Raw genomic sequence first — 15254 nt, 5'->3', positions numbered from 1 at the left:
ATAATTTTGATTCTAACCATTCCTATAACCTTTGACGGGGGTGCGTGTTAATGCTTTACTTTCTGTTTTCAAGGAAGCTCGTCTTAAACGCCGCGCATGCGCTGTTGTTCCTTCCTCACCTTTTCCGCGATCATCAGTTTGTGTTTGGTGTTTACTTATCATCTTGATCACTCAAAGTTTATAACCGACATTTTCTCGTCAAATGAAGGGGGGACACTGGATTTTAGTTGCTGCCGTGAAGTTATGCACACTCGCTTTTCCCTCTTGTTGTCAAAATGTGAGCACGAATGAGACTTACACTGATTTTGACAGCTTTGCAGAGGATTTCGACACGTTCAGGGAGCACTTCCACCGCACGTATGAAGTCAACAGCGAGGAATTTCACCGTCGTCATTTCTATTATCAGGTAGGTGACACAACGGGAGGGAGACAGAGAGACGTATAGAAAAACTGGTCCTGCACGCTGCTAAACTCAAGTCTAAAAACAAACTGCTGTCTACGTCACTGCCAGAGTTCGGTGTAGACCACGCCCACTAATGTATGGGAAAGTCATGTTAATATTTGGCAGCATGTGTGACCTGGACATAATTTTGTCTGTTATATGTACAGTTTTTCGGAGAGATGACAATTAGATGATTTGGCTGTACCAGATGAGAGTGAATGGAAGCAAGAGAAGTGAACTTTGCATTTAGAAAAGTTTCTCAGACTCTGTCACTTGGTTTTACCTGAGCTAACTAAAAAGCAAATTATAGCATTTGCTGTTATCTTGCAGTGGTTCACACTGTCTCCTGTTTGCCTTGTAAAACTGGATAAAATATCAGTTTTATGGTGTAATAATTTGTTGTTGGAGACATTTAGTAGTAGTTGTAATATCATCTTGACTGTTAGATTTTGTCCTTTTGAATTCTGCTGTTAAGTACTGAGAGATGTTGAAAATATTTGCCACACTCAATGCAGTAAAATTGGTTGAATAAAACATTCTTACATTCATGCAGTTAAGATTTTTTTTTTGCTTTTCCATTATGGCATTGATTATCAGTTGTATTACTTAAATGTAGCAATGAGTTATCCAATGTCGATCTAATAAATTTGAATCTGATTATTTGATTGATTATCTATTTTCAGGGTGTTGACATTTGAGTAGTTTGTCTGTAGTATTAGCATCCAATGGCATTTTTTTCTTGTTGATTTTTTTTAAAATCTTTTTGTTGAAATATATGCAATGTTTTAACCTGACAGCTTGCTATGACTAAATGAGCATTCATTTAACCTAGCTCTGGTTAATTTTCTATTTTGTTTAATTATTTATTTGTTGTTGTTTTTTCTGATGCAGAACTCTATACAGAGACATGCATACCTACAGAATTTCTCCTCAACACTACACTCAGCCAAGTATGGCATAAATAAGTTCTCTGACCTCTCACAGGAGGAATTTAAAGGTAAGCTGCATTTTTGGACTTTAACTGATTTGGTTAGTGGTGTGTGCAATCCATGTATGTTTATTTGCTGAATCTTTTTGACAGTTTGTACAGAGAAATGTGTTACCTTGTTTCGTCTCTGTCCAGTGGAGTGTTAAAAGACTTAACTCAGCTTAATACTAATACACTTTTGAGCTGAATGCACTCAGCCGTTGTTTATGTGTATCTATGACCAGGTTTGACTTTGAACTGTCTCTGTTTTGTACAGATCTCTTCCTGCGAGCTGCTGCTGATAGAGCTCCTCCTTACTCTGGGCCGAAGACTGAGGGTCTGCCAGCCAAATTTGACTGGAGGGAAAAAGCTGTGGTGGCACCGGTCCAGGACCAAGAAACTGTGAGGTTTTGACAAATAAATGATATACTGGGTTTTTTGTGTTGACTGAAACATATCTGTATGGGGGCACAGTTCAGACATATCCAAATAAATAACAAAGTCATGTGTCAGAACAAAATAAGTGGGTTACATCCAGTCAGTGTACTCTTGGGGACATCCAGTATATAGCATTTCTTTTTCGGCATACCCTCTGGGAAAAGTAGGAAAGTTTTATTTTTGTCTTATACAAACACAAATAAATCTCCTTCACTAAAATAATATACCTTTGTTGAAAAACATTTTAATAACTGAGCATGAATTCTCTGATGTTCAGAAATAATGTGTTGTGGGAGACGATGAGCTAGAAGTTCAAGGTTTCGTTATAGCTGCTATCTTGTTTGGCTTCCAAATCTGTGATGGTTTTACAATATCATAATTGGACATTAGGGCTTAATTGAAAAATAATCGAAACCGACATTTAGAGCTTCTATCCGACATAAAACTTCCGTGTAAATTATCAAGATTCTTCCCTCTTGTTATTCTTTCCCTACTAATACACCAAAATTTGATTTTTTTTTCCCACAATACATTTCCATTCTAGTTGATGTTTCAATTCTATTGTTTTAATGAACAACTTTCAATTGTTCTTCTGAGCATGTTCATTTCAGACACTTGTTTCGAAATTATACAGATATTTACTAAATAAACAGAATAAACTGAGTTGAGAGTAGGATTGTTGCGCATTAACCAAAGTCGACATAGAGGGCTCAGTTAACCTTGAATTAGATTTTTGCCATAAACACGCAGCCCTATTGGACAAACATGTGTCAAACAGATTTGCAGGATACAGCCCTAAAGCCTCATAGGACATGTTTATCCATGTTTAAGGGCAGATCTCCAAAGGAAGAATCTAAAAGCAAAACATACCCAGGATGTGTTGTGGGAATTAAATAACAGTCAAGGAAAAGCAGGTAGGAAATGATAAAGTAAGCCATTAAGTCTGACTCTTGCTAAGAGCGCAGAGAGAACCTAGGGACATGACAGCAAGAGAGGGTTAGTGAGATGGAGCTGTTGCTCGTGTGCTCTGAAGGTTCACTTTCCGTTCCTTTTGTCCTTTATCTCTTTAGCCAGTCAATTTGCCGCCGGGGCTGATGTTTTCACTGTAAAACACTTTTCCTAAGGGAGAAAAATAGCCTATACAGGTTTGAGCCAACATGGTAACACATATTTTACTCCCTTTATGTGAGGCAATGCTTACCACTGCAAGGAAGGCTTGTGCTTGACCACAATCTCCCCCTACACTGCTCTCCTGCAGTTTATCTGCCAAGATTTCTTTCCCCCTATATTCTATTTTCATACTTGGGGAGATGCTGAGCTACTACAGGAGAGATATCTTTTGATGGAAAGTCAGAAAAATAAATGCAGCAGCATGCACAAAGACACATAACATCCAACCAGTCATAACGTAGATATCACAACGTATATCCCCCATCACCCTCCTTAAATTCTTATTGATCCACTATTCCCTTATCATCCACTGCATGATTTAAGTGCAATTCATCTTTTTAAGGAGAGAGCAGATGGTTCAAATGTTTTGTAAACTCAGCTCGTATGTATTTCTAGTCCAAGCAATAATAACTGATTTGAGTTTCAGCATTGATTTTTAGCCAGGGAACCATATTGAGCAACTAAATATTGGATTTTTACACGGAGCACTCAGGTTTTCATCACATTTATGGGAATTTATGCTGAGGAGGTGAACTGAGCATAGTTGCACAGTATCATGTGGAAACGAGATCGGCTGCAAAGATGTTTTTCAGGAAAATGAACACTCCTACATAATGAAAAAAATGTATATTTCTGTGAAGAATGACTCACATCATTAAAGCAGTATAGCACATAGTAACTATCGAATTAGCTTTTAAGATTAAGAAATGAAGCAGAAATTAAGATTTTCCCCAAGACCTGTCAAACCTAAAGTGTTTCTGTCAGTAGATGGCAGCAGAAAACAATTAGTCACAGTTCACTGAGACTGGACAGATCCTCCCACTTCATCACATGCAAACAGCCACACAAGCTTTATAAACTAAATAACGTCTTTAAAAAGTCTGAATTTGCCTTATTTGAACCAGGTTGTTAGATCACAGTCTTAATTTAGGAAACTTACTAATTTCAGTTTGGCTGATTTTTTTTTTTTATATCTCCAGGTTTCTCCTGTTTCCTTTATTGTTAATCTAATTACCATAATTTTATGTTTTCAGTGTGGGAGTTGTTGGGCATTCAGTGTTGTTGGTGCCATGCAGTCCGTCCATGCCATCGGTGGCTCACCATTAATACAGCTCAGCGTGCAGCAGGTTTTAGACTGCTCCTATCGGAACAAAGGCTGCAGTGGAGGCTCCCCAGTCCGAACGCTGAATTGGTTGAAGCAGGTTGATATCGAAATGTAACATGAGGTCTTTTTACATTTCCTCTGAAGTTGTTTATAATGGGCGCACTATAACGCAGTGCCTAACACTATGCATGCACAGGAGATAAATTAATGTTTATCAGCCCTCAAAGTGAGTGCTGTTGAATGGAGAGATTTGTGAGAAGATTAAATTTTACCCCTTTGAAATAAGGCAAGTTGTCTATGTATTCCAATCACTGAGATATGTAGAGTTGTGGCAATAAGCAGAATTGCCTCTACTCCCATTCTACATTCAAACATAAATTAGAAAACTGCCTATGCCAGGATCTTTTTATAAGCAAGATGAATGGGTGTTTTGTATTCTGGTAACATACTCACCAAGACAAACTGTTTCCTTTTAGACCAAAGTAAAATTGGTGCCTCAGAAAGAATATCCCTACAAGGCCAAGACAGGAATCTGCCATTTTTTCTCTCAGTCACATGGCGGTGTGTCAGTGAAGAACTTTACTGCTCATGACTTCAGGTAAAAAACACATTTGCAAGTTTTTCACAAGCAATAAAAGCTAAAAAGTAACAGCGTTATATTTGGGTAAAATCACATGAAATTTTTATTTGGTTTACACAGAGTACCAAGGGCAGCAGAGTGGGGAGGGGGATTGGTGCTGTGCAATGACAGAGCTCAGTGTTTACTGAGTAAACATGGATTTCTCAGAAGCACAGAGGTTCTTTACTCTGGGCAGAAGTGACTGTCTCACTGTTATCTTGAGTTAAAGTGAATGGAATCGCTATTTAATATTGGACATGATCGTGACGCATTCACCTTTTGACTTACAGCTTGTTATTTTTGTTGTGCTCACTTGGATCTGAATTCTTTGTCAGATTTGTTGAAGCTTTTATTTTTGGTAGCCTTAGCTATCACCAGTTTAGTTATTTCTGACAAACCGGTGAATATACTATGTTTCTTTTTTGGTTTTTCTTCTCCAGCACTCAACATATAGTGGTTGTAACATTTTATTTATAACACTTTGCAGAGTCTTAGACATAGCCTATTTCTGAAAAACAACAGCAACACAATTACAATACAAACATAGCCAATGTCATGTCACCACTGACATATCTCTTTATCTCAAATCACTCAGAGGTCAGGGTGCTGGATCAAGCTGCTTGTGTTTGGGCACTTCTACAAGGTCAAGATTGTTGGGTCAGCAGGATGACTTAACCTCCTAGTTAAGGATTTCTTTCACTAGATCTTTACTGCTGCATAGCAAAAGAAAAACAGCATCATAAAATTTCAACATGACAGGGCAACTCCTCTCTGCTATGAATGGGGATATAAAATCCCTTCATTCAATAAAGTTTTGGCACAGATATGCACTCCATGAGCCATATGCCATGAGAGTGGTGCAGGAGGGCATCACAGCTACCCCCAGTGGGAATCATCTGCTGGAAGAAGAACATGAGTTTGCAGATGGTGCCTTCATATGGGCTACAGAGAGAGAATGAGGAAAATACCAGAATTCTGAATGAAAAGTGAAAAGTTGTTCTAGAAACACAAACGTGACACTAAAGAAATAAGCTCTAGAAAAGCTGTAAAGAGTGATAACCCATGTATGTAGCAGCCTTGTGTCTGGAGAGTGTATTTTAGATAGAATGCCTCTAAATTCTTGCCACTAAAATGTACATTTTTCACTTTTTTTCTCTCTCAGTGGTCAAGAGGAGGCCATGATGGGTCAGCTGGTGGAGAAGGGTCCCTTGGCTGCTATCGTGGATGCTGTCAGCTGGCAGGATTACCTTGGTGGAATCATTCAGCACCACTGCTCCAGCCAATGGTCTAACCATGCCGTCCTGATTGTTGGATACAACACTATGGGTAGATGTTATCACAGCATTGGAAGAGAATTGATCTTATCTAAAAAAGATAGCACAGATTCTTACCTAAGATAACATCTACCTTTTTTTATGGCAGTAAGGTTTCTCAGCCATAGGTGCAGGTAAAGTAATTCAAAAAGGAACTATAGGCAAGATTTAAAAAAAAAAAAGAAAAAAAAAGGTCAGTCTTCATCCCAGATTAATGCAAAAACAGAAAGAAAAAAAAAGTCTCTCTAAGTGCAAAAATGAAAAGCGAGAGGGGTAAAGAAACTACATAGTAAAAGCTGTTTGGATCATTATAGCCATTATTAATAATTTTCATCATTGTATCGAAAGAATGAACAAAATCTTCTAGTGTATTTCAACAGTCCAAGGTTTTGTTAGATACAGCCATTTCTAGAAAATCACCGAAGTAGATTAGAAAAAGTTTCATCATTCCACGCCACAGTTCAAACATTGTGTTTTCATCCTGTTTGAAAGCCGAAAATGAAAGTCCGATATTGTGAAAACAACTTTTGTAATTTGGGCTTTTACGTAACTTCACCTTTGATTTCTTGGTTCTGTTACTCCTGTTTCGGACATGTTGTTTGGACAGAAACTTGTTCAGTAAACACAAGTCTGTTGTGTGCTCTCGTTATATAATTGTACGAGATTTCTTGGCTGAGACCTTCTGATTGTTTAACTACTTTTGCAATGCCAGAATGTTACCAGATCTACCTTGAAGTTTCTTTCTGGGCATAGTTTCACACACATTAGTATTTTACAGTTTCTCTGCATTTGTTTTCAACTCATAATTCTGGTTTTTGTTGGTATTATACAAGTGATTATGTAATGGTCTTAAAGGTCGTATTTGCAGTACTGTCATACACTCACATGCTCATACACCCTGTAAATAAATGAATCATGTTGTGTGTTTAAGGAGATATTCCATACTGGATAGTGCAGAACTCATGGGGGACCACGTGGGGAAATGAGGGGTATGTTTATATAAGAATTGGTGGCAACGTTTGCGGTAAGTATGATCTTTGCCTCTTGTGATTTTCTGTTTATATCTCCCTTTTAGTTCTGAGTCTGTCTATAACTCTGCCCACTCTCCCCTCAGGGATTAATGCGACATCCTTTATTTCTCTTCCCAGGTATCGCGGATTCTGTGGCAGCAGTTGTTCTTTGATGAGATTGTGTGTTTATTTTAGTTCTGCCATCATGTTTGCGTAACTGACTGCGTGTGTGTTTACTGCTGCCAAAATTTCAATCATCTGTTTGCCTTCAAGTGTCACTTTAAACAGTGTTTTTTATTGTAATGTCACCAAGTTACATCACCAAAACAAAATAAATCACTTTTTATGCTGATAAATTTGGGCTCTTTCATGTAAGATGAGCACTTAAAACACAAAAACAAGAAAATAAAGAACAAATGGATACATTGTACAAAATGTATCTTATTAAATATATAAGATAGATACACATTACAGGTGATATGGGTTATAAATTTGTATATACAGAGATCACATCAATCACTGCATAAATACATACAAAATGAATTTAACAGAAACTATACAAAATGCATTATTACATTATCTACATTATGTACATATTTAATGGCTCATATTTCATAGCTTCACATTAACACTGTGCAAATTGTTCTATTCTAGGTGTTGAGATTGATTGTTTATACAGAGCTTTATTGTCCTTTTATCTCCTCTCGCTGCACCTAAGCCACATCCCAGAAGTCTGAAATGGCTTCCTCTCTGACACCCTCCCCACGCAGACATGAAAGATAACGCGTTTGTAAAAACCCATCATCGCGCACCAGTTTGATCACTGCTCTCAGCGATCCATTTGCTTTCAGGTCAGTCACAGTGAATCTGCATAATTTTATAGAGAAAAACATCAAAGCACATCTAATCAAGGAGCCATCTGCTATACTCTGTGACCGGTCAGAATTAGAGATTAGAATAAAATAGCCTAATTTGACTGTTTGATTTATTCAGGGCTAGTCACAAGTTAGAAGGGTATGAACCTTTGTACTGCAGCCCGATGAAGGTAATGAACTAATAATGTGCTTTTCTGTTCTGTGTTCAACAATACCTGGGATGTTTTGCATGCTTTTAATGTTACAAGATGAAAAAGAGACTTTAACCATTGTGCTTGACACCACTCTGATAATTAACTTGTGATTCACAGGTTGAACCATGAACTTCCCAAAATATTTCAGACTTCTTAACTAATAATACCATCATGACATGGTCTAAATTATATCTTGCTAATAGATATTTCAGTGTTTGATATGGGTAGCTCATTGTCAGACATGTTCAGTCCTTCCTCCCCCGTGCTACAGGATGCAACATAGTCCTAAAAGTTTCATCACCCTGTGAAGTATTTCAGTGTTTTATGCTAAAATAATATTTTTTACCCTGGCCTGATTTCTTCAGAAAGAAGACCCTTTAGTTTTTTTGTCTCTATCAAGTATACACCATATCTAATGCAAATCTGAGCTCACAAGATTGAAAGTGTGTCATCTGAATACATGCATGCTCCTTTGCTTTTGAACAACCTCCTATTCTCCCAGACATCTGTCACAAAAAAGAAATTATCTGCACTATTGTGAGGTTAGTTATAGAGAGAGAAAGGAAGCCAAGACAGACAACTGAGACTCCCCTTAGTCAGAGTCTTCACTGCTGCAGTACGAGCTGTCGCAGCATTCAGCCATGTAGAGAAACGTGTGAACATTGGGGTTCAGCTTGGGCACCCAGTGGCGAGGCACCAGAAATGTTGCCAGGTTGAACAGATCCACAAACACTTTGTAGCGGTCACTAAGGGCGGGAAAAAAATAATCTGTTAAGCATTCAGCTCATGTACTCTCTCGATTTAATGCAGCATCTGTTTTTAATTGTTCTTGCTGAAGGACAAAAGCTAACTTAAACAGCTCTGAAGTGTATTAGATAGTAAAGAAGTGTGTCAGAGCTAGTTTCAAATGAACTTTTAGCGTAGTTTGTTGATGTCAAGAGGAAGTGACCAAATGACAGGTTCATTTAGATAAGCACAGAGTAGCAGTGTGCTTTCCTTATCTAAATTAACTGTGAAGTGTTTAAGATACCTTGAGTGTAAAGTATTTAATCAGTAGGTTAAAGTTTAAAGTGTCATTACCTGACAGTTGATCTAAGGTAGTGGTAGCCAGATGAGCCCCCTGTGCCAGCTTTGCTGCCAATCATACGATGCACCATGCATACATGATTGTCTGGAGGGAAGAAGGCAAAAACAGAGACACTCAGTTATGTGAGTTGTGTTTTCTTCAGCATCTTTGCCTCCAAAGAATTGTTATACATGAGAGCGTAAAAATGTATTTCGTTAAAATGATTTTTTGGGCGATCAGCAGCTGCAGAGGATGTTTTCTGCCTGAGCTCCTGAGCTAACCACAGCTCTGTAAACTCTGCTAAGTTCAGCTCTGCCCTTGGGCAAAATATTAAAGCATCAGTTTCTAGTACTAGAAATCTCATTTTCCCCTCCTCCTGAGTTTACTTTTTCTTGTTTGCTGGTGAGCATATTCAGCAACAAACAGTGAGGCTTAGACACTTACATCTCCATTTTGTCATGAGGGTGTCGATGTCCATTAGAGAGGTGAGGAGTTGGAAAGGAACCTGAAACCTGGGCTCTTCTCTGAAAGGTGAAAGAGAAACAGATTTCAGTTCTTGAATCAAACTTCCTCAAGTGGTAAATAAAGACTGGATGATGGGTGGGGTTTATTAAAGCTGTAAAAAAGGGCCAACTATCACCTTCACACCACCTGTAGAGCAGTTAGCATCTTTTACCCCATGGTTTCAAATCAATTATCACCATCCAGTGGCTATCTCATGATGCTATTTACACTAACGAAGCCTTAATGAGACTCCACGTTGCTCAGATTCACACCTTGCTCTCAGATGTTGAAACATAAAGAACAACTTTCTGTGTTTCACATTAAGGCATTGCTTCCCCTAAATGGATGCAAAAGTTGACGTAGGATGGTAAATTTTACACGTGAAGGTGTGAAGTATCCCTGTCTCAGAACTCTCTCCTGTGTGCTGTTGAACCAGATGCTAAAACCCCTGCTGCAGCTTTATACTGTTGACCAGAGTGAAGCTGTGGTCAACAAAGCAGTGTGTACAGGGCAGCTCTCATGTGTAGGTCAACTTTACAAGTCTCATGCAAACAGATGCACTGTGTGGGTGTCGTTTCACTAGATAATTAAAGGTGAAGAAATAGAGTTTCTTCAGGCAATTAAATGTGATAGAACATTGTTAGAGCCACGTACCTGTAGAAGTAGATCATCAGAGCACCCTGGAGAGCCTTGTAAGAGAGCCGCCTCTCACCTTTAGCACAATGAAAGAATATTTTACTTCAAATAAAAAAGTAGTTGGTTTTATTCACATCCTTGTGAGCCAGAGAATAAATGTTGAAGCCCACGTAGCAACACTGAGGGCTTGTATTATGTGGAGTCAAATCTCAACCACACTTGGCTAACACTGCACATCTGATAATCAGTTTGAAGAAGACACACACCTTTGCTAACGAGATGGTCATGGCGCTTTTCATCAAACAGAGACGTGAACAGCTCTCTCTGTTTGATCAGCTCAGCCATCATTTCCTCCTTCTCTTCGGAGTCTGGCTCTTTCTTAAAAAGATAAATAAAAAAGAAAAATACAGTCCGTCAATCATCCGTGCAATCCAGGGGGAGCAGAGAAAGTTTGCTCCCAAAGCCAAAGTCATCTCTTACCTCGATTTTCTCCTTCTCCAGATTCAACCCATCAAATATATTGATTTCCAGCTTTTCCCAGAAATTGAATCCATCCGCCTCCAAGCCAGGAGTTCTCTCCAGCCACTCCTGAGAAGAACAACCCCGAGTTTCATCACATTATTACTCTGTACAGCAGCAGAAGGACTGATCCACAGCAACATAGAAAAGCAGCAGCGGTTTACAGCAGAGTAAAGGGGCCTGCTTTCATGATGTCTTTTGTAAGTTTAAAAATGGATGACTATACACAGGTGTTTGGTGATTGTTAGACGAACCTCAACCAGCTTCAGGAGTGGTGGCTCCTTTTCAGTGGCGAGCAGCATCTCACTGTCATGACCCTTGAAATTGTCTCTGTAATGGCGTCTGTTGTAGGGAACTCTCTGGTTGTCTGGGACTCCGATTTTGTTCTCTAACAGCCGAAACTGAAGGCTTTGGAATCCAGAGGCAGGAGCAAGATATTCTCTACATGGGCAAACATAAACAAACAAATCAGCGATTAGGGACACAACAAGGACACTCAAAAAAAAAAAAAACAACAACATTATACTGGAAAGCTGCTTATAAAAATTTAAGAGTTTAGGTAGAGAGTGGAGAAAAGCCACTTTCAGTTTACCTGAAGTCGAAGAAGTCCAAGGCTGTCATTGTTTCCAGTACAGCAAACTGGTCGACCAACAGTCTGAAGATCATTACAATCCTGTGGATGCGTGTGTTCACTTTGAGCATGTTGCGCTCATCTCGGACCTGAAAAATAGCAAAATATTAAAGATAAAATTAACTCATAATAGTACAACATGCAATAATAAAAAAACAAAAGTGTGACTCCATTGGGGCTAATTTAGATCCAGTCCATCAGGGCTGTACTGAAAATGTTTGTGTTTATTCAAGTCTCTTTTAGGCCAGGTTTGCCTGACAAAAATGGAAATCAGTCAAATAAAATACCTGAACTTTTTTGAAAAATGTTTATAGTGAGACTTTTCTTTAAGACTACTCTCAGTTTATTCAGATTGTTCCAAAATCCAATCTTTGGCAATGAAGTCTAGTTTAAATAACTAAAGTGTACAAAAAGTACTTTCTACTTCAAACTGAAATATTGGAGTTCATCAGAGTTCAAAAAAATTGTTGCATAACATTTGTGATGTTCCCTCTGAACAGAAAAGTCACTTACATGTCCGCTGATGAAGATGTCTCGCACTGAGTCAAGCTCAAACAGAATCTGTTTGAACCACAGTTCATAGGCTGAAGAGGAAAACATGAAGTTTTAACATCATAGAATACAACATTCAAAAAGCAAACTTTCACTGTCTTAAGTTTTTAGCCTTAAAGGGTTTTAAAAAAAAAAATCTGCATCTATGGTGAAATAGTTCATATCATAAACATTCAAAAAAATACTGTAAATGCATTTCAATCCAGTTAAATCACTCTACACATAAAGAGCTTGGACGAAGCAAATGTCTCAATAAATAATGTTTTACCTTCAGGCAGGAAATGGAAAAATACTCTCAATCACAGTAAAACCACAATCGTCTTACCTTGATGGGTGACAATGAAGAGGTGCTCGTCATGAATCTTGTTACCCTTTACTTCACTTTGCAGCACTTGGGCTGTGACTATTTTGTCAAGCTGAAAGATGAAAGAAAATGAAATGCTTGAAAAAAAAAATAAAAAAATTGGCACAGAGTATGGAAAGAATGAAAGGTTGTGATTTCTACCTGCAGGTAATCTCCGTAAATGATTCCTCCTTTACTGGCCTTGTTAACACCTGCTTGAGAAGCATCGTCTTCTTCTGCTGGTTTGGGAGGCTTGTTTTTAAATAACCTGCAGTATAAAAAGAAAAGACTTTTTCGTTACTCTGTTAACCCATCTTAAACTATGTTGATCTGTTAATCTGAAAAAATGAGAAAAATGGAAAGAGAAAAAAATGACAAACGTACAAATGCCTCTTCTCAAAATACGGGCATCCACTCATGATTTGTCCAAATCAGTTGCAGAAATGTTGTGTTTCTCTTCCCTGGTCCAAATGTACTAAAATTTCCCACAACACAATCCAGAGTTATAAAGACTCACCTCCGCCAATCACAGTCACACTACAGCCATCATCCGGCACACCTCTATTTGCCCCATGGAGCTGTTTACCTTGAACCGGGACCACCTTCTGGACTTTGTATGACCTGTATAAAGAACAGTCACAAGACCCCTTTGAAGTAACATAATGAAAAAGAAAGAAATACTCTAAAGCTTTAAGATTTAAAAAACAAACCATCTAAAATATACTGAAGTAAAACAAGTGTCTGAATGGAGATGAAACAAATAATATCAAGTAAATGGTCACTTGCTTTTCTGTTTTGGTCTTGGTCACATGATGTCTTCAGTGTTTGTGCTCACCAGTATTGACATCAGCACGTATGGCCACGAGCAGATGATAGACATGTTTATATAAGAGTATGAATGCAAGGTGTGCAGACTTGATGTGTAACTCGTGTACTGACATCACAAACATGAAGTTTGAGCTGGCAAACTTAGCATGCTGCTGTTTTGATGATAAGTTTAAAGAGTTTTGCCAGTAAATGACACTAAGTTTCATTTTTAGAAAAGGAGGGTTAGTTAGTTAATCCACACTTTCATACTTTAAACACGTACTAAAATGAAAGTGTTCACCAGAAACTGTGTAAAATCAAATCTAGAGGAGTTGCAACATAGTTAAAATTTATATAGACACATTTTCCTAAGTGGCCCTTTTCCTCTTTCTTCTTATGTCTTTTGCTGCTGAAAAACTATAAACATTGTGTCATACATGTTTGTCAAAGTCTTTCTGTGTTAATCACGCACTGTCCGTCTAGGTCACTGGACTCATCCCCAAATATTTGAAGTTTGGTTAATGTGTGCTTTACCTCGGTGACCAACAAGGTTACAGAGAGTGCAGTGACAATGCATGTGTTCCTAAAGAAAGTACATTTAGCATATGTTTGTGCTCATTCATATGTATCTGAGAAATTTGATTTATACATACCCCCTTGGTGCAGGATATGCTAGCCATCCATAGCCTCTGACAAGCTAGAAATGCAGTTTCTGTGTGGCCTGGATTAATAGCTGGGGAGTCCACTACAGTTCATTGTAAATATTTGTTTGGAATCATTCACTTTTGGCAAGAACCGATGAAAAGTTACCACTGTCCCTCCCTACCACCTGATCCCAAACAAAGTTAACCCAGTTTCATCAGTTTAGGACTCAGACTTCACAATCCACTCGCTGTAAATCTCTCCAAGATCATTAGCACCCTTGTTTTTCACCCACTCCCTTTGTAGACTCCTCAGCACAGTCCCAACAGCCTGTGCAACTGTCCTCAGAAGATCAGAGGGATGATAACAAGCAGCTATTTCTGAATTGGGACATGGTACAAGCCAAGCAATTTAAGGCTGCGGAGTGAATAAGAAGAGCAAAGGCAGCCCAAAATTCTTTGTTCTTGTTCTCTTATTGCAAAGATGAATAGGATGCTTCTGGGGACTGGGTGCAGAGGATGAGATAAGCGAGATAAGATGAGGCCTCTAATGTAATTCTTCGAAGCCTTGACAGACCTGTCTGTCTCACTGATAGGACACATGTGTCATTACGAAATCTACACCGTCTGAGTGAGTCACTCATTACAGGAAAGTTTGAATATAGCTTTGTTTTTATCTAACTGCTGTGTAAAAACCCCTAATGAAAGATAAACTATCTCCCCTGTATTTCCTTGCCCCTTGCCCTTATACTCAGTAGGACTGCAGCTTCGTATGTTTATCATGTGTCTACTAGCGGCTGCTTCCTTCCTTCCTTCCTTCCTTTCTTCCTTCTTATCAGGTTTAATGTTATGCTTTCTGTATCCCAAACTACTATTTGAACAGCTTTAACAACATTGACTTCAAGCAGTCAAACTTTGTCAGTTTGGTTTTCATGGAAAGAGCAAAAAGCAAACCAGAAAAAAAGCCGTTATTTGTGCTTTTTGTAAGATCTTTACATTGCTGCTCTACTTTCTGAATGTCACAAGAAGTATTATCTTCTCTGACAATCTACTGTGTAAAAATATTTATTATGATATGCAACTGACTGAATTCTTAAGTGCGTCTGCTGTGAAATAATATGAACATGTGTCAGGTCTGTTTGAATGTTAATACTTCACTGTTTCTTTGTCTTTCGGATCATTTTTTAAAGAAACACTTTAACCATTATCATTATCAATCTATACTTTCCATTGAACATGTTAATGCAATGTTTGTGTACTCCTATTTGTTATTAATCTACATAAATCTTGGGTTTATGTCTCTGTAATGGCCAGTCATACCCAGAACCCAGTCATTATCATAATGGCTGAGTTGAATACCTGATTCTAATTGGTCGACACTCAGCACCAACATTCTTTTATCCCCTGACTTATCCCCCCGCT

General features: G+C 38.3%; 2 protein-coding genes across 2 annotated transcripts; one reads left to right on the top strand and one right to left on the bottom strand.

The window, feature by feature from the left end:
- The first annotated feature begins 120 nt into the window (after positions 1 to 120).
- On the top strand, positions 121 to 7420 carry ctso (cathepsin O). Its single transcript, XM_074673278.1, has 8 exons — positions 121 to 406; positions 1334 to 1439; positions 1687 to 1811; positions 4052 to 4219; positions 4599 to 4720; positions 5904 to 6067; positions 6986 to 7078; positions 7203 to 7420. The coding sequence occupies exons 1-8, from the start codon at positions 203 to 205 to the stop codon at positions 7235 to 7237; spliced, it is 1017 nt and encodes a 338-aa protein (XP_074529379.1). The 5' UTR covers positions 121 to 202; the 3' UTR covers positions 7238 to 7420.
- A 131-nt stretch (positions 7421 to 7551) lies between these two features.
- On the bottom strand, positions 7552 to 12803 carry tdo2a (tryptophan 2,3-dioxygenase a). Its single transcript, XM_074674403.1, has 12 exons — positions 12769 to 12803; positions 12547 to 12652; positions 12367 to 12457; positions 12003 to 12073; positions 11451 to 11578; positions 11113 to 11299; positions 10820 to 10927; positions 10606 to 10717; positions 10358 to 10415; positions 9644 to 9723; positions 9214 to 9304; positions 7552 to 8879 (listed from the first exon to the last, which is right to left on the bottom strand). Exons 1-12 carry the CDS (start codon positions 12801 to 12803, stop codon positions 8726 to 8728), a joined length of 1221 nt encoding a protein of 406 aa, XP_074530504.1. The 3' UTR covers positions 7552 to 8725.
- Positions 12804 to 15254: the final 2451 nt, after the last annotated feature.

This window comes from Halichoeres trimaculatus, unplaced genomic scaffold, assembly GCF_033239565.1.
Source record: "Halichoeres trimaculatus isolate MK-OKI-2021-1 unplaced genomic scaffold, fHalTri1.1 fHalTri1_scaffold_7, whole genome shotgun sequence".
Lineage (NCBI taxonomy): Eukaryota > Metazoa > Chordata > Actinopteri > Labriformes > Labridae > Halichoeres > Halichoeres trimaculatus.
This window is presented reverse-complemented; position numbering and strand designations above follow the sequence as displayed.